The 18,985-nt window shown below is 41.1% G+C and overlaps 1 protein-coding gene across 4 annotated transcripts in view; it reads right to left on the bottom strand.

The window, feature by feature from the left end:
* Nucleotides 1–18,985, bottom strand: part of ANKRD28 (ankyrin repeat domain 28) — a 216,289-nt gene that overhangs the window by 6,058 nt on the left and 191,246 nt on the right. For all 4 annotated transcript variants that reach the window (XM_055569970.1, XM_055569968.1, XM_055569969.1 and 1 more), the window contains 10 exons: nt 15,515–15,716; nt 14,342–14,429; nt 13,985–14,102; nt 13,243–13,462; nt 6,872–6,959; nt 6,699–6,782; nt 5,430–5,575; nt 4,725–4,807; nt 4,160–4,242; nt 3,120–3,211 (listed from right to left, as the gene is read on the bottom strand). In XM_055569970.1, the coding sequence (XP_055425945.1) occupies nt 3,120–3,211; nt 4,160–4,242; nt 4,725–4,807; nt 5,430–5,575; nt 6,699–6,782; nt 6,872–6,959; nt 13,243–13,462; nt 13,985–14,102; nt 14,342–14,429; nt 15,515–15,716 (1,204 nt within the window). The remainder of the gene's footprint in view (nt 1–3,119; nt 3,212–4,159; nt 4,243–4,724; nt 4,808–5,429; nt 5,576–6,698; nt 6,783–6,871; nt 6,960–13,242; nt 13,463–13,984; nt 14,103–14,341; nt 14,430–15,514; nt 15,717–18,985) is intronic.

The raw sequence follows: 18,985 nt of genomic DNA on the forward strand, positions 1-18,985 counted from the left end.
GCCTGTGGGCTCAGCAGCTGTGGCTCCCAGGCTCTAGAGCACAGTCTCAGTAGTTGTGGGCACATGGACTTAGTTGCTCCATGGCATGTCAGATCTTCTCGAACCAGGGATCGAACCCGTGTCTCCTGCACTGGCAGGCAGGTTCTTTATCACTGAGCCACCAGGGAAGCCCCTTCCCACGTATTTTAAAAGGATCCTGGCCAAGGGTGTAGTAGACGGGGAAAAGTGGACATACTTGAATATACTTTGGAGGTGGATCAATAGTACATGCTGGTGCATTGTGCCCTGGGTATGAGGGGGTCAAGGAGCAATCGCAAGGATGGGAACGGTCATCAGCTGGGCCCAGGATGGCTGTGATGAGAGCAGGCTTGCAGCGGGGACAGGCCAGCAGTCCAGGTCTGGACCTGTGCATTAGACACTCACAGGGTGCGCTGTCAGTCAGGCAGCTGGAGACACAAACTTACACCTTCTCAGCACAGATGCAGTGTTCAGAACCCCAGAATTGGATGAGGTCACCCAGAGAGTGAATGTAGGAAGTGTTGTTCAGTCACTAAGCTGTGGCCAACTCTTTGCAACCCCATGAACTGCAGCATGCCAGGCTCCCTACTCCTTCACTATCTCCCTGAGTTTGCTCAAACTCGTGTCCATTCAGTGATGCCATCCAACCATCTCATCTTCTGTCACCCCCTTCTCCTTTTGCCTTCAATCTTTCCCAATCAGGGTCTTTTCCAGTGAGTCGGCTCTTTGCATCAGGAAGGCAAAGTACTGGAGCTTCAGCTTCAGCATCAGTCCTTCCAATGAATATTCAGGGTTGATTTTCTTTAGGATTGATTGGTTTGATCTCCCTGCTGTCCAAGGGACTCTCAAGAATCGTTTTCAGCACCACAGTTTGAAAGTATCAATTCTTGGGTGCTCAGCCTTCTTCATGGTCTGACTCTCACATCTGGACATGATAACTGGAAAAAAACCATAGCTTTAACTATACAGACCTTTGTTGGCAAAGTGATGTCTCTACTTTCTAATACGTTCTCCAGGTTTGTCACAGCTTTCCTTTCAAGGAGCAAGTGTCTTTTAACTTCATGGCTGCAGTCTGCAGTGATTTTGGAGCCCAAGAAAATAAAGCCTGTCACTGTTCCCACTTTTCCCCCATCTATTTGCCATGAAGTGATGGGACTAGATGCCATGGTCTTAAGTTTTTTGAATGTTGAGTTTTAAGCCAGCTTTTTCACTCTCCTCTTTTGCCCTCATCAAGAGGCTCTTTAGTTCTTCGCTTTCTGCCAATAGAGTGGTATCATCTGTGTATATGAAGTTGTTGATATTTCTCCTGGCAATCTTGATTCCAGCTTGTGATGAATCCAGCCCAGCATTTCGCATGATGTACTCTGCACAGAAGTTAAATATGCAGGGTGACAATACACAGCCTTGATGTACTCCTTTCCCAGTTTTGAACCAGTCTGTTGTTTCACGTCTGGTTCTAACTGTTGCTTCTTGACCTGCATACAGATTTCTCAGGAGGCAGGTAAGGTGGTCTAATACTCCCACCTCTTTAAGAATTTTCCAGTCTGTTGTGAACCACACAAAGGCTTTAGTGTCCAATGAAGCAGAAGTAGATGTGTAGAGAAGGCAAAAAGAATGAAGTACTGAACTTGAGAACCCTCCAATAGTAACAGGTTGAGGAGAAGAGAGAGAAACTTAGCAAAAGAAACTGAAGATAGTACTGTAGGAGGAAAGCCAAGAAAGTGTGGAGTCCAGAAAGCCACATAAAGAAAATGCAAAAAAATGGGTATACCTGAAACTAACAGAACATTGTATGTTACACTTCAAAAAAAAAAAAAAAAAATCAGTAAAATAAAAAATACTCAGTTCCAGTAAATATAGTTATTTAACAACAAAATAAGAAGTTAGAAACCCTCATCCAGTTACTAATTCAAGGAAGCAGATATTTGTGAATAAAGAACACCCCTAAGGAGGACACTGTAATAAGCATCATATGCATTCTCTCTGACCCCCCTTATCCTGCCGTAAGAGAGCTGCATCTGCTGGTCCAGGGAACAGCATGCGGCAAATGCAAAGTGTGGAGACTACTTGGGGGAGTATCAGACACTAGCTATGGCAGACTGCAAGCTTAACATCTGGTATTTCACATACATTTTAAATTCCACATTAAAAGCCTATTCCTAAGGAAGGAATAATCGGTTGTGTTGAATTCTGTATGTAAAGTCAAAGCAGAGCTGATTTCTAACACTGTGGTCACTGGTGGTCTTGCTGAGCACAGTGCTGTAGTATGGTGGGGGTGAGGTCTGACCAGAGGGGATTTAAAGGAGAAAGAAAGAGGAGAAGAACTGGAGACAGAGGGAGAAATAGCTCCTGAATAACTGTGCTGCAAAGGGGGACAGGGAAATATGGCCACAGCAAGAGCAGAGGGAGTAATGAAAGGGGTGTTACGATGAGAGAAATGATGTTTTTTTTGCAGAGAGATCCTATAAAAGCCATTATTATAAGACACAAAGCAAAGAGATGCTGCAGTGACTGCCTCAGGCAGCACCCAGCACATGGATGGGAGACCAGATTCTGATAAAACCTGGCATTCAAGTAAGGGCCTTGATAAATGTTTGCTGAAAGAACAAATTCTTTGAATACTAAAATAACAGAGGTGGTATCACTAAACCAAAGTTAATAAACCCTAACTCTGATTTGGGCTGGCGCAGCTGGTAAAGAGAATCTGCCTGCCAACGCAGGAGACCCAGGTTCGATCCCTGGGTCGGGAAGATCCCCTGGAGGAGGAAATGGCAACCCCTGGAAAATCCCATGGACAGAGGAGGCTGGCGGGCTATAGTCCATGGGGTCGCAAAGAGCTGGACTCGACTGAGTGACTGAGCAGGCAAACACAACTCTGATTTAACAGATACATGAAACTCAGGAGTTCACCTGTTAGATGGACTTTCCCTGTTTCTCCTTCCCTTGTTCCCTTTGCACAAGGTAAGCCCTAGTCAGTATTAGCTCCAGCTCTCCTCTCTGACCAATAAAAAGTCCCCAAGTCTCCTTTCCTTCAAGTATGGATCACTGAAAGGCCAACGCCGTCTAACAGGTTAGGGAAAGAGGAAGCAGACGCTACTCACCGTTCTCATCGACCGCGAGCACGCTTGCCCCTCTCCCCAGGAGCTCCTGAACCACCACTGTCAGCCCGTTTCGGGCAGCAACATGCAGAGGTCTGGAGAGAAAAAAATACGTGCACACATCCATGTGTGCAGGCCCACCCGTGTGTGTGCTCACTCTCTACCCTGGCTGCTGAAGGCCATCTACGCTAGGCTATGGAGACCCACAGACGCAGACCGGAGGCCCCTGGTCCCAACGGCAGTGACGAGGGGAGCGAGGCCCGGGAGAGCCAGGAGCCAGAGTGCCTGTCAGTGCTGCACCCAGCACCGGCCATCAGCAGCTCCCACTTCTACCAGACTCTCGTGCCACTTTCCTTCAAGACCAACGTTTAGAAAGATTTACTAACTAAACTGCAATCTTAAGTTGTTTTAAGAAATGTGGTTGGCAAACACATGTACTAAACAATAAAAACTGTAAACTGCAACAGCACAAGTGCCAACAGGTTTTGAGGACAGTTTACAGGTTCCAGGACTCCTTCTGGACCCTTCAGGGATCCGACTGAGACCTGAATGGGAACATTGTTGTAAGATTCTTCTCTTCACTAAGTCTCAAAGCAGAACAGCAAATGAAAATGGTGAGGAACAACGGGAGACGCTGGGTCAGGATTTAGGCGGTCACCCAGGACTGGCGGCTCACATTAAGAGCCTGATTATTTTTGAAATCTCTCTAGCTACAGACATGTGTAAAACTTTGTGCCTCATTTGTTGTTAAGTGTATTATTCCAGTTGGTTACTGTAAAACACACAGAATAGTATTACTTTCCACCATAAACCTGGATTGACAAACAACCTATTATTTTCAAGAATAAGAGTTTCAGTTCAAAAACTTAAATAATGTCTTTTAATTATGATGATTTTAGAAATGAGTTTTGTCAATTATAAGAACTGTTTTTTATTTTTTAATTGCTTCTGTGACAGATTCCAGTCATATTAGAAAAGAATTCCATTAATCATTTTTATAATTAAAGGTTCCAAGGTTTACACTAGATACTGGAAGTACTCACGTTTGCAAAGCTGCATTGGTTGCATTGATGAGGTTTCTATCTGTTATCTTTTCCAGTATTAACAAGGCACTAGTTTCATGACCCTAAAATTATGACAAATAACTCTTAAAAACGTCGGCACCATCAAAGATAACTTTATACACTCAATACACCCCAGTCGTCATCCGTATTTTTAATATACATACATATATATATATATATATATATATATATATATATACCACCATTCATAAGCTATGCATTTTCTTGGCTAATGTCTTAAATATACATCCAAACATGAATTGATGTAATGGGGTTACAGAAGAGGACAAGAATATTTAAGGTTAGAGACATTAGAGAAAGACAATAATTACATTTAAGCCTGTGGTCCAAAACTTGCTTGGCTTACTGGAAATTTCATGTACCATGGTGCTTCACACATAAGTAAATATTTTTTCCAAGAAATCTGATGCCAGTGATTGTTAGACAGGTTTGGTCCCTAGCTCTGTGCATTTTAGTTAAGTGGAAAAACCTTAAATGCCACTGTCGATATTAACAATCAAAAAATATTAAGATGTGTACCTACCTTGCTGCAAGCCAAATGGAGGGCGGTGTTTTTACTGTTATCTTGTAAAGTCAGATCTGCACTAGCACTGCTGACCAGCATCTCTGGGAGGAAAAATTGTATCAACTCTTTTGTATATGAACATACACCTCAGATTACTAATAACTCACTGTAGAGAAATGAAGACAGAAAGGAAAAATATCCCTCTGGCAAAAACGTAAGTGCAAAAACACACTGCAATATAAAGGTCTACATTATATTCTCGTGTGTGTGTGTGTGTGTGTGTGTTGTACAAGGAACAGACAAGAACAGCAACTGACACTCATTCTGTGAGCGCTTACTGTATTTCAGCCTGTTCTAAGTGCTCTAGATTTACAGTAACGCATTCACCTCTCAGAACACCCCTGTGATAGGTACTGTTACTTTTGTCACTGTACGGATGGAAACACTGAGGCATGAGGCCATCCAGCTGGCAGATCCAGGACTCACATTCAGTCTGACTCCAGAGTCAGGCTTCTTGACCATCCTAACACTGCCTGCTAACACGAGAGCAAGTGAAAACACTGTGGGCCTAAAAGAACACATGAGTGTAGGCAGGTAAAAGGGTTTAAGTCTGAGGAATGGTGAGATAACTAATGGAAAATTCAATGAACCAGAGTGGAAGCTATATTGTACATAAGCAACATTCACACTTAGAACAACAAAAGCCTCAAGCGGTTTCTTTACCAACTGTGTTTGTCTGTCCGTTTTCTGCAGCCATCATGAGAGGTGTTTTCCCAGAGGAGTCCACAGAGTTCACGTGAGCATTATGGCTGAGCAGAAGCTGCAGACACTCCACATGGTCTGTGAAGGCGGCTGCGTGCAGAGGAGTTCTGCCCACAGAGAAATGCAAAGACTGGGCTAAATCTGTGCGTGTATATTCTTAATTTATGACAAGCAACTTTCAAGGATTTACATACCAGGCTACAAAACCATTGCCTGGATACAAATAGGCTTACTGATTCCTGCCACAAAAATTTGTATTTTTGATAACTATTATTTAGGTAAACTAATATGGGTAAATTATGAAACTGCCAAAAAAAAATTACATCATTAAAGCAACCTTTGAAAGAAACAAATCCGGCCCCAAATACTGTCATCTATTACAACTATCGGGCTCTTCATAATTAGAATCTGTTAACTTTATTAAAAACAGTCTTTAGGGGGACTCCCTGGTGGTCCAGTGGTTAAGAATCCATCTTGCAATGCAGGCAACACAGGTTCAATTCCTGGTTCATGAACTAAGATCCCACATGCCACAGGGCCTGTGTACTGAGACTGGACACAACCAAACACGTTAAAAAAAAAAAAAAAAAGAATCTGCCTTGCAATGCAGAGGATGAGAGTTCGATCCCTGGTGGAGGAACTAGGATCCCACTGAGCCTGTGTGCCACAATTACTGAGTCCACACACTCAGAGGCTGTGTACCACAACTAGAGTCCTTGAGTCACAACAAAAACGCTGCCACAATTAAGACTCAACACAGCCAAACAAAAACACAAACAATAACAACAAAGAGCCTTTGGGTAACAAGCACGTGCTAAGTTGCTTCAGTTGTGTTCGACTCCTGGCAACTCTATGGCCTGTGGCCCACCAGGCTCCTCTATCTAGGGGAGTCTCCAGGCAAGAATGCTGGAGTGGGTTGCCATGCCCTGCTCCAGGGGACCTTCCTGACGGACAGGAGTCCTTCCATCTCCTGCATTGGCAGGCAGGTTGTTTATCATGCATGCCACCTGGGAAGCCTAACAGGAACATATGTTTTTAACAAAGGGAAATCTTTAGCCAGTTTTCCTGGTCAAGGTAGAAAAGCCTTTTATAATGAGAATATAATTAAGATTTTGTAACAATTTATACTTGTAAATATAAAACCAACCTTTAGGTAATAATGGGGTTTCTTTAAATTCTCCCATATTAATCTAATATCTAATGAAATTTTCTACATGGTTGAATTCCTACCTTCCTTTTGAATCTGTGGCGTTCACAATGCTGGAGCCTAATGTATCAATTAACATCTCAGCAGCACCTTCGTTGTCATTTATTCTGTGAAGGTAACAAGGTGATCACTCTCAAAGCTATGCTCTATTTCTTAAATATTCAAATCAAATGCGATTCATTCTGCCTTTACTTACACAGCACAATGCAACGGACTGAAAGCATTTCCTTCTGTTTTCTGGAAAACGTCTTGTTCTAAAAGGAGTTCTACACATGTCTCATGACCTAGATAAGTAAATGGGAATCAGATATTAAAATCCCAAGAAGATACTGAGGTGTCCATACATATCCACATATCCCAACAGATTAAAAAAAGGCTTTACATGGATTACAAGTAGTCAGTTCAGTTCACTGAACCCATTAAACATCACAGTTTTAGGCACTTTGAGATCCAAAGTACAACTTCAGCAGTTTATTATTGACATGACAAATACTTTGTGGGGGACAAAAATTAGTCTCACTTTTTCCATGGTGACCAATTAAGAGTTATTTGGGCATTATTTCTTGAAATGACCTATTTACATATAAATAGTGTAACTTTCGGAGAAGGCAGTGGCACCCCACTCCAGTACTCTTGCCTGGAGAATCCCATGGACGGAGGAGCCTGGAAGGCTGCAGTCCATGGGGTCGCTGAGGGTTGGACACGACTGAGCGACTTCACTTTCACTTTTCACTTTCCTGTATTGGAGAAGGAAATGGCAACCCACTCCAGTGTTCTTGCCTGGAGAATCCCAGGGACGGGGAGCCTGGTGGGCTGCCGTCTACGGGGTCGCACAGAGTTGGACACGACTGAAGCGACTTAGCAGCAGCAGCAGTGTAACTTTCAAAATAATATATATTTACGTAACATTGTTGTTTTAGTAGCTAAGTCACGTCTGACTCTCTGAGAGCCCATGGATTGTAGCCCACCAGGCTTCTCTGTCCTGGGATTTTCCAAGCAACAACAATACTGGCGGGGGTTGCCCTTTCCTTCTCAGGGGATCTCACCGATCCAGGGACTGAACCTGTGCTCCTGCATTGGCAGGCAGGCTCTTTACTAGTAAGCAACCAGGGAACAACTATTTATGGAGCATAATTAACTTCAGAATGGAAATATTTTCTGGTTATAGGAATGAGCCAATGGTATTATTTTACAGAAGTGTTTAGAGGAAAAAAAGTACACGTCCCTGTCCCCACTCCCAGTTCTACTCTCTGGACCTACTGCCTTACAGTTCCAGAACATTTTTAGGCGTATACAACTGCATGTACATAACACATACTTTTTCATTTTTATGCAACTGGGACATTCTGCAACTTGTTTTTTACTTAAAAAACTATATGTCTTTTCACAGTAGTATATGTAGACATCCTATTGCTGAATGTTTGGGAGAACGTCACAGTATCAGAACGTATCATAAATGATTTAATCTCTAATTATGGATTTCAAGGTGACTGCTAGTTTTTCTTTGTGATATAATCATCAATGTTATAAATGAAATATTTCAGATCTTAAAGAGAAAAGTATTTATTTCTTTTGTATTTCCAACAACAATTTTCTGGAAATGATACTGCTGGGCTAAAGGGCATAACTGATTACTAGTAAGTATCAGGTCCATACTTTTTCTTTTTTTCAACAATTTTATTTATTTTTGGCTGTGCTCTGTCTTCACTGCTGTGCAGGCTTTTCTCTAGTTGCAGAGACCAGGGGCTACTCTGCAGTCGTGGTGTTAAGGTTCCTCTTGTTGCAGAGCATGGGCTTTAGGCGGCTCCAGGCTCTAGAGCACAGGCTCAACAATATTCTCCATCAGGGACTAAACCCATGTCTCCAGCACTGGCAGGCGGATTCTTTACCACTGAGCCACCAGGGAAGCCCCCAGGCGCACAGTTTTTAATAACAACTTTAAAAATGGGAAAACCCAAACCTCAGATTGTCTTAAACCCAATTTTCAAAGCCGGGGTTTTAGTAAAAGTACCCCCATTGCTGTATTAATGATGGAAAATTAAATGTTGCTTCTACCTTGTTAGTCATTTGGGATCCACATTAGGAATAAAGTAGATTCTTAAAGAGCCTCTTAATTTATTTCCATGGCTTAATATTTGGTTAACAAAGTGATGCTTTATTTCTTTTCTAATTACCCCAGCATTCTCAAACACCAGTTCAACTTAATTGTTACACTATAATCGTTTCTACCAGGAGAAGAAAGTGTGTTTTAGGAAACCTGTGGTTATGCTCCGTCACCTGTGAGTTCTTTCATCTAGTGGTTCTCACCTGGAGCAATTTTAGCCCTCAGAGGACATCTGGCCACATCTAGAGACATTTCTGCTTATGACATTGGAGATGGGGTAGCAAAGTGCTGTGGCATCTAGTGGGCAAAAGGCAGGGCTGCTGCTCAACCTCTTGCAAGCACAGGACAGTCACAACAAAGGATTAAACATTGTCTGGCCCCAAATGTCAACAGTGCTGAGAAACCCTGCTTTAACTCTCCCTCTCCAAATGTTAACTCATGGCCAAGAAGTAGCGAAGGACAATGGTCCAGTATTGATTTGAGGGTTTCCTATTTTCCTGGGATAGCAGTTCTCAAGGTGTGGTCTGGGAGCTCCAGGGTGGGACTGCAAACTATTCTTTTCTTGAAACAAGCCATCAAAGAAATTTGCTACTGTATTTTTTTAAAAATAGTTATTTTCTCATAAAAATGCTATTTATATTAACATGTAATAGATTTATTATTATTTTAAAATAAACATCCTTAAATTTCTCAGTCCTAATTTACCATACAGTAAATATTAATAGCTATAAGCCACAGGTTCTGAAACAGAAAGATGTGGGAGTCACCGCCTGAGCAGACTGTGGACAGCTAAAAGGGAGTCCTGGGGCCAGCAGTCATCGCTGGATCATGTTAAGCTGAAAAACTTCACTTTGTGTCCTGGGTTATAAAAGAAGGAGAAAACTGGTCTCCTCATGTTTTAGAGGGATATTTTGCAGATGCTTAAAAGCATCAAAAAAATTTGATACATTTTTGAAAGGAACACATGAGATCATGTAAATATTCTTAGTTCTGTGGCTAAATGACTCCACAAACCAAAATCTGAATGTTAAAGCTGAGTATGTATAACCAGTTCTCTTCTAAAGTGTTGCCATCAATCCATTTTAAGAGAGTGTTTTCTGTTCTGTTGGAGTGCTTCCAATTTTCTTTTCAGCTGTACAATTACTAGTCAAAGTAAAACTATTTACATATTCTACTCTCAGAATGCCAAAATTATAAAATAGCCTTTTGGCTGTAAATATGGTATTAATTTTACACTGCCTTTACATTCTCTGTACATAGAGGCAACACACATCTAATTCCTTCCAGCTCAATTCAGAATCATTACCAATTCTACTAGAACCTGGAAATTAGACACATCTGTTATGATCTTTAAATGGCAACCCAGCATGTAGTTTGGGCAAAATTTTGTCTTGTACACAATGTGCTCAGAGAGGCTAAATTCAGCAGTGATGGAGTAGGGAACTCACTTAAAGAAAACCATGTTCTCCAGAAGGACCTGGTAGGAATGTTATAATAATAAATACCAACTCTCCAAAGGACAGTTACAGCAGTATTTTTACAACTAAATGCTCTACCCGAGGAAAAAATACCTTACTGTATGATGTTTCCAAGAGCTAATTCTCACTGATCAAAAAAAAAACCCAATAAAAGTCTGCTTCAAAATAGTTTTATCTCACTGATTTCTTAAATAAATTTCCCATGTCTAGATGTCTTACTCCTATTTGATTTTTCCTACACTTGTAAGATGTCAAATTACACTGTAATGCAAAGGAAGAGCTGAAATCCAAAGGTTTTTATAGTTTCAAATCTGCTCTGGCTAAAGATCTGGTATAGTAAAAAAAAAATGACACTGACTAAGCTTTTGAATTAGGAATATATTTAACTATTCAAGTTTTCCATGGTACGTGATGGTGTGATCACTCACCTAGAACTAGACATCCTGGAAAGTGAAGTCAAGTGGGCCTTAGGAAGCATCACTACGAACAAAGCTAGTGGAGGTGATGGATTTCCAGCTGAGCTATTTCAAATCCTAAAAGATGATGCTGTGAAAGTGCTGCACTCAATATGCCAGCAAATTTGGAAAAACTCAGCAGTGGCCATAGGACTGGAAAAGGTCAGTTTTCATTCCAATCCCAAAGAAAGGCAATGCCAAAGAATGCTCAAAACTACCGCACAATTGTACTCATCTCACATGCTAGCAAAATAATGCTCAAAATTCTCTAAGCTAGGCTTCAACAGTACTTTAGCCAAGAAATTCCAGATGTTCAAGATGGATTTAGAAAAGGCAGAGGAACCAGAGATCATATTGCCAACATCTGCTGGATCACAGAAAAAGCACGAGAGTTCCAGAAAAACACCTACTTCTGCTTCACTGACTACGCTTAAAGCCTTTGACTGTGTGTACTGCAACAAACTGTGGAAAATTCTTAAAGAGACAGGAATACCAGACCACCTGACCTGCCTCTTGAGAAACCTGTGTGCAGGTCAAGAAGCAACACTTAGAACCACACATGGAAAAAAGGCCTGGCTCAAAATTGGGAAAAGAGTCTGTCAAGGCTGTATACTGTCACCCTGCTTATTTAACTTCTGTGCAGAGTACATCACATGAATTGCCGGGATGAAGCTTAAGCTGGAATCTAGATTGCCAGGAGAAATATCAATAACTTCAGATATGAAGATGACACCACCCTTATCGCAGAAAGCAAAGAGGAACTAAAGAGCCTCTTGATGAAGGTGAGAGAGGAGAGTGAAAAAACTGGCTTAAAACTCAACGTTCAAAAAAGGAAGATCATGGTATCTGGTACCATCACTTCATGGCAAATAGATGGGGAAACAATGCAAACAGTGACAGACATTATTTTTGGGGCTCCAAACTCACTGCAGATGGTGACTACAGCCATGAAATTAAAAGATGCTTGCTTCTTGGAAGAAAAGCTATGACAAACCTAGACAGTATATTAAAAAGCAGATACATTACTTTGCCAACAAAGGTCTGTCTAGTCAGAGCTATGGTTTTTCCAGTAGTCAGGTATGGATGTGAGAGTTGGACCATAAAGAAGGCTGAGCATCAAAGAACTGATACTTTTGAACTGTGGTGTTGGAGAAGACTCTTCAGAGTTCCTTGCACTGCAAAGAGATCAAACCAGTTAATCCTTAAGGAAATCAATCCTGAATATTCACTGGAAGGACTGATGCTGAAGTTGAAGCTCAAATACTTTGGCTACCTGATGCGAAAAGCTGACTCATTAGAAAAGACCCTGACGCTGGGAAAGATTGAAGGTGGGAGAAGGGGAAGACGGAGGATGAGATGGCTGGATGGCATCACTGACTCAATGGACACGACTTTGAGCCAGCTCCAGGAGATGGTGATGGACAGGGAGGCCTGGCGTGCTGCAGTCCATGGGGTTGCAGAGTCACATATGACTGAGTGACTAAACAACAACAACAACAATCAGTACTCAGAGTTGCAAAATGACCAAATGTGGTCAATCCTCAAGAAGCAAGCAATGCTTTCTCAGAAGAAAAGAATAGAGCTCTCAATTCTGATACAAGGATTAATATGAAAATTAAAATAGTGTATCTAGAAAATGCTCATGAAAATGTTTGATTAAATTATTAATATAACTTTGCAAGATTCGTATTTCTCCTCTTTTACTGCAACTCAACAATTATTTCTCAAAATGGTTCCCAGTAAAAGAATCATGCAAAACAATTACAAAAAGATAGACGTCTCCTCTGTGGCAAGGCAGTTAGCTGAAGTTTACAACAGCCACTATATTTTTTTTTTTTAAGCAAGTGGATATTATATAAACAGGTAATTTCTATTTTCTGTACATTTTGAGGGAAAGTTGTTAGAATTGTCAGCTAGTTTTGTAGATATGTTCTTATGACTAACAATAACCTGAATGCTACATTGAGATTCAAAACAACAAATAAAAAATCCTTCATGTCCTTGATAATACCCTAAGCACATACTTTGACACAACTGATATTTTACACTATATGTAATATAATCAACTGTTATCTAAGATGAGCAAATCTCTCAATGTGCTGTTACTTAAATTATTTTAGTGACATTTCAGAAGCCCAATCCTGTTTTTAACACCTGTCCTTTAAAAATAGCTTTATATTTCTCTCACTGACCTTTGGTGAGATTACCTGTAAAAGGACTAATGGCGACAATTATTTTCCTGGAGGCTAAAAGTCAGCCTGTCATAACCATGAAGCCAAGTTCACTTCACTGTGAAAGTTTCTAGTTTCTACTTCTATGATCTATTCTACTAGGACTTCATTCTCTTAAAATGTTGAACATACATGTTACTGTTGATATAAGGATCTTAACTTGCAGAGTGCTCACAGAGCATATGCAGATTCCAGTCTAGAATTCGATACACTCTCATGGAAGTCAGAACGTGTTAACAGTTAGCTGTCTCTCTGGTATACAGCATAGCGGGCAGGGGATGCGGGTCTGTGTACTTAACCATTGTAGCAGGCCCAGTGAAGTGCTGTGTATCCGTGATTGTCCACCATGGCTGGGTTTGCATCCATAGATGCTGCTGACTGCAGAAGGGCTCCAAGAACACCAATGTGTCCACAGGCAGCTGACAAGTGTATTGGTGTCCGGCCCCTGCTATCTCGAAATAAGCAGTTAGCACCATGTTGAAGTAATGCATCCACACACTCTTCATGGCCTGTGACTGCCTGAAAAGAAAATTTTTGCATGCCATTGAATATACCATGTTGGGCACTACATGCCAATGGTAGCTGATTAGGAATTTTAAAGTCTGTATTCCCCATGTCTTCTCACCAGTCAAGGCATTTATCATATTTTGAGTACTTTTTTTTGAAAGTGGCTTGAGAATTTAGTTACAGTGGTGATTTTTTCAAAATAAGAGTGATATGAAAACTAGGAAAAAGGGCCTTTTAATGGAATGAAAATATTTCAAAGGTGAAAAAGATAAAAATGTGTAAGAAAGAAAAGAAAAAAATGTATAAGACTATTCAAGATTTTAGGGTTTTAAAATTTTGTTTCAATATTATGTTTCTCTGGATTAAGTTATGCTTTGTGGTTGCTTAAAATTAGAGTTCAAAAACTGAGACGGTGAAAGAAACAGTAAAGATTATTCGGTAAAAACTTAATGAAGAAAAATATAAACACAGCCTAGTTCAATTTTAGGTAAAATGAGGTCATAAAAACTTTCAGGAAAGAATGCTTCTGCTTACCCCTCTGTGCAGGGCCGTCCTTCCCCACCTGTCTTTGGCATCGACGTTTGCGCCTTTGTTGAGCAGTGAGTACACACAGTCTGTGTGCCCGTTGAGCACAGACAGCATCAGAGGAGTCCTGGGCAACAACAGGAGCAGCTCCGTCACCACTGAGACCTCGCCCGTGAGAGCACACTGAGCTGGCCTGCTTTCTAAACAGGTCTTTCTCTGAGTCAGCTTTAAAGTATACTTAAAAAGCTGTGTTGGACATTGCTCAGTTACACATTATGCCAGACTTACCAAAATAGGGGCAAAAGTATGAAGACTGAAAATCTGTCTTAGATCCTAAAACTAATTAAAAAAACGATGAAAACTTACTGTCCATTTCCATCTTGAATATCGACTGCATTCTGTGGTTCGGCATTTCCTATTAGTAGCCGTAAGCATTCCGAATGACCATTTGTTGCTGTAAGGGATATTTACAACTTTCAGCAATTATATATACATACATAATGATAAAGTAGAAAATGTCCATCTTAAACCACATTTTCTTGATATAATTTTAGACTATTCACTGAGTTTAACAAGAAAGAAAATGCTCATGTGATTTCGCGCTCTGGTGGTGGCAATGTACTTCGGAAGGGCAGCCTGCCTCCAGACACGCGGTGACACCACGATCAGACAGGTCAGTCACATTCTTTTTTGCCAATGGCTGGTTTCAAGCTCTGCCCACTGAGACGTTCAGAAGTCTGAAGGGCATCTGGGAAATATTTTTATCCCTGATAGTGAAAGTTCTCCTTCTTTCCTGATTTTAGATGTGCTCCTTGTGATGCTTCAAGGAAATTCGGTTTAGTCCCATCTTTTTTTTCTTTTTTTTACACTGATTCACTGACACTCAGTACACAGCAGCTAGGTACTGATGAGTGCATAGTGTATGGGGATAAGAAAAATACTTGACTAGGACTTCTTCACCTATATTGGTCTTGAATTTGTTATTTAAAATCAACACTGCCTTGTAGTAATTCCTGTAGAGCGCGGTAACTCTTTATCTGTAGTGATACACAGAGAGTACCGGGTCATCACAGTGGCAGGGTCATGTGGCTTTCCATTTTCACAAATCCACATCATCACAAAACACTCCGTGAAGTAGTTCTCACATGGCAGACACTTTGTAACTCCTGTCTGATTAAATGTTTAATGCAGTACCCTGGTACAGTAAGTAAAATATTTATCAGTTGTTAAATGAAAGCACATACCAATCCAAGATAATTTCCATCAAAATGAAGTAAAAATGTATTGTGCTTTTTGGTATTGCTGATAAAGTACTTCAAAAGTCAGACTATTACATAAATCCAATTTCTAAAGTAGATAATATTTTTTAAAAAGTGATATAATATTGCTGTTGTCTTTTCCCTGAGAGTAGAATCATTAGAATTTTTACAATCAAAATGTTTAAAACAATTACCAGGAGTATAATATACAAGAAAGTGAAAAAGAAGAGAGTATTAGATGGAAAGTGGTAAATAAAATCATTCATAGTCTTTGACATACCTGCTGCATGTATAGGTGTTCTCTTCAAAATATAATCTTTGACTAAGATTGAGGCTCCCTGATTAATGAGAACATCCACACATTCTACATGGCCCTTAAATGCTGCAAGGTCCAGGGGTGTTCTTCCACTACTGTTTCTCACGTCGAGATCTAACAGAGACTGTACCAACACTTCCAGGGCTTGATGGTGACCATGATATGCCTAGGAACAAACAAAAATATAAATTAAAATAATACATATATTTAGATTGACTAAATTCTTAGAAACCCTAGAACATAAAGGAGTAAGTAAACTTGTCTTCACGTCATTGTATTTAAGATGATCCAAAACTTCTGTATTGATAATTAAGAAAGTTAACTAAAATTTTTTTAATAATCAATTAGTAGGCTGCAGTGTTAGGGATGAACCTTCCACAAATAATACAAGTTCAAATGACAGGTGATCTTTTCATGAGTATACAATGTCTGGTTTATGGCAGATACTCTGTGATGTGTGACGTGGGTTCTAAAGAAGATTTCACTCTAAGTTTCTGATTCCAAAGCCCAAGTTCTTCATCATAGTTTAGTGTCCCACTTCACCCTGACAGAATGTTCAGTTCAGTTCAGTTGCTCAGTTGTGTCCGACTCTTTCCGACCCCATGAATCGCAGCACGCCAGGCCTCCCTGTCCATCACCAACTCCCAGAGTTCACTCAGACTCACGTCCATCGAGTCGGTGATGCCATCCAGCCATCTCATCCTCTGTCGTCCCCTTCTCCTCCTGCCCCCAATCCCTCGCAGCATCAGAGTCTTTTCCAATGAGTCAACTCTTCGCATGAGGTGGCCAAAGTACTGGAGTTTCAGCTTTAGCATCATTCTTTCCAAAGAACACCCAGGGCTGATCTCCTTTAGGATGGACTGGCTGGATCTCCTTGCAGTCCAAGGGACTCTCAAGAGTCTTCTCCAACACCACAGTTCAAAAGCATCAATTCTTCGGCGCTCAGCTTTCTTCACAGTCCAACTCTCACATCCATACATGACCACTGGAAAAACCATAGCCTTGACTAGATGGACCTTTGTTGGCAAAGTAATGTCTCTGCTTTTCAATATGCTATCTAGGTTGGTCAGAGCTTTCCTTCCAAGGAGTAAGCGTCTTTTAATTTCATGGCTGCAATCACCATCTGGTGATTTTGGAGCCCCCAAAAATAAAGTCTGTCACTGTTTCCACTGTTTCCCCATCTATTTCCCATGAAGTGATGGGACCAGATGACAGAATGTTACTACGCCTCAATCACAAGAGAGAGTAGCAATTGAAGCTCAGCTAGTACTTGTGCCCTGTGATTTCTCAAAGTAAAATGACTACCCTATCGTACAATGCGCCATATTTCAAACAAAAATTTTTCTTTTCAAAAATATTTAAACTGAGCCCTGCTGGAATAACTGCTAGGTGCTAGGCACTGTCCTAGAGTACAGCAGAGCAAGAAGATTTTAAGATTTGTCTGAAACTCCCTCTTTACACAATCTGAAAAAGGGGCTCTCCAGAGAATTCACTTCAAAACCAACATGTCAACTGAACATCTATCATGCTTATTGGACTGGACACTGAGCAGACATAAAGGCAACAAAGACGGTTCTGGTGGGGAAGGAATGTCTTCTCTGTTCACTCATGTCACCCCTTTTAGATGAGGAACAAGCAATTTTCTAATACTGTTCAGACCTGCAGCTTAGCACATACTGGCAAAACTTTAAATAATCCCATGTGAACTTTTCATTTAGAATTGAAAAATATAAAATCCTACCATATTTGTGCTAAATATCACTTGCTTCTAAAAAGAGGTATTTAGCTAGAAAGAGGGCCCCACACTGTATCAAAGGGCTGTTAAGCTACTTCTTGTGGGAAATGTCACAAAGGACCAGCAGGAGATAAATCTGCTCTGGGCCTTACTGATCTCTTGATGTTTCTGACTCCTTCAAGGTGAAATGACTGGAGATCACTGAGCTCTACTGCCTGAGGATCACCTCTAGGCTTGTTCTTCAGTTCAGTTCAGTTCAGTTGCTCAGTCGTGTCTGCCTCTTTGCGACCCCATGAATCACAGCACGCCAGGCCTCCCTGTCCATCACCATCTCCCGGAGTTCACTCAAACTCACGTCCATCGAGTCAGTGATGCCATCCAGCCATCTCATCCTCTGTCGTCCCCCTCTCCTCCTGCCCCCAATCCCTCCCAGGATCAGGGTCTTTTCCAATGAGTCAACTCTTCACATGAGGTGGCCAAAGTACTGGAGTTTCAGCTTTAGCATCAGTCCTTCCAAAGAAATCCCAGGGCTGATCTCCTTCAGAATGGACTGGTTGGATCTCCTTGCAGTCCAAGGGACTCTCAAGAGTCTTCTCCAACACTACAGTTCAAAAGCATCAATTCTTCAGCGCTCAGCTTTCTTCACAGTCCAACTCTCACATCCATACATGACCACTGGAAAAACCACAGCCTTGACTAGATGGACCTTTGTTGGCAAAGTAATGTCTCTGCTTTTCAATATGCTATCTAGGGTGGTCAGAGCTTTCCTTCCAAGGAGTAAGCGTCTTTTAATTTCATGGCTGCAGTCACCATCTGCAGTGATTTTGGAGCCCAGAAAAATAAAGTCTGACACTGTTTCCACCGTTTTCCCATGTCTTTCCCATGAAGTGATGGGACCAGATGCCATGATCTTCATTTTCTGAATGTTGAGCTTTAAGCCAACTTTTTCACTCCCCTCTTTCACTTTCATCAAGAGGCTTTTTAGTTCCTCTTAACTACCAGGTCAATAAAATCACACCACTAAAAGAAGGACAGCTAGAGGCCAGGGTGGTGTGCACCGGGCTCCTGTCCTCACGATGTCTCTGACTGGGTTAGGACAGGGGCTTGGGTGTCTAGCATGTGCGAAGGCAGGACCAAGGCCAGTTTCCTCAGCCCTCAGGCCGGTGTGTTTTCACTGCAGCAAGCTGTCCCGGATTGGGAGTTTCGAAGGAAAAAAATCACTTAGGTAATTTCTGAAAACCACCTAGGGATAGATACAAAATGCCAAAGTGGTGGTATAACCACATTTCACTGAACCTGATTATAAAAATCACAAAATTGTTTCCATTTCAGCTTAAAAATAATATTTGGCACACCCCTGTTCATAACAGCACTATTCACAATAGCCACGGAGTAAAATAACTAGTTAAAGGAACTAATCTTTTTGAGATAATGTATTCAAAAACTTGACAAAGTGCTCAGTCTGGCACTTAGTAAGTGTTTAAGAGAAGAGGTGCTATTATTGAAAGAGTGATGATAACAATGCAGGAAGAACTGCCTAGTTATCTGCTCAGACATCATTTCTTGCCACCCATAATAAAATGGCTATTTTCTCCACGCTGGCTTTGCACTTCTAGATGACTTATTTACTATGCAGGTCTGGAAGAGTATATAGTATTTCCAAAGACCCAAAGGGCAAGGAAGCAAGGAGCTTCAGCATG

This window comes from Bubalus kerabau, chromosome 2 (assembly GCF_029407905.1).
Source record: "Bubalus kerabau isolate K-KA32 ecotype Philippines breed swamp buffalo chromosome 2, PCC_UOA_SB_1v2, whole genome shotgun sequence".
Classification (NCBI taxonomy): Eukaryota; Metazoa; Chordata; class Mammalia; order Artiodactyla; family Bovidae; genus Bubalus; species Bubalus kerabau.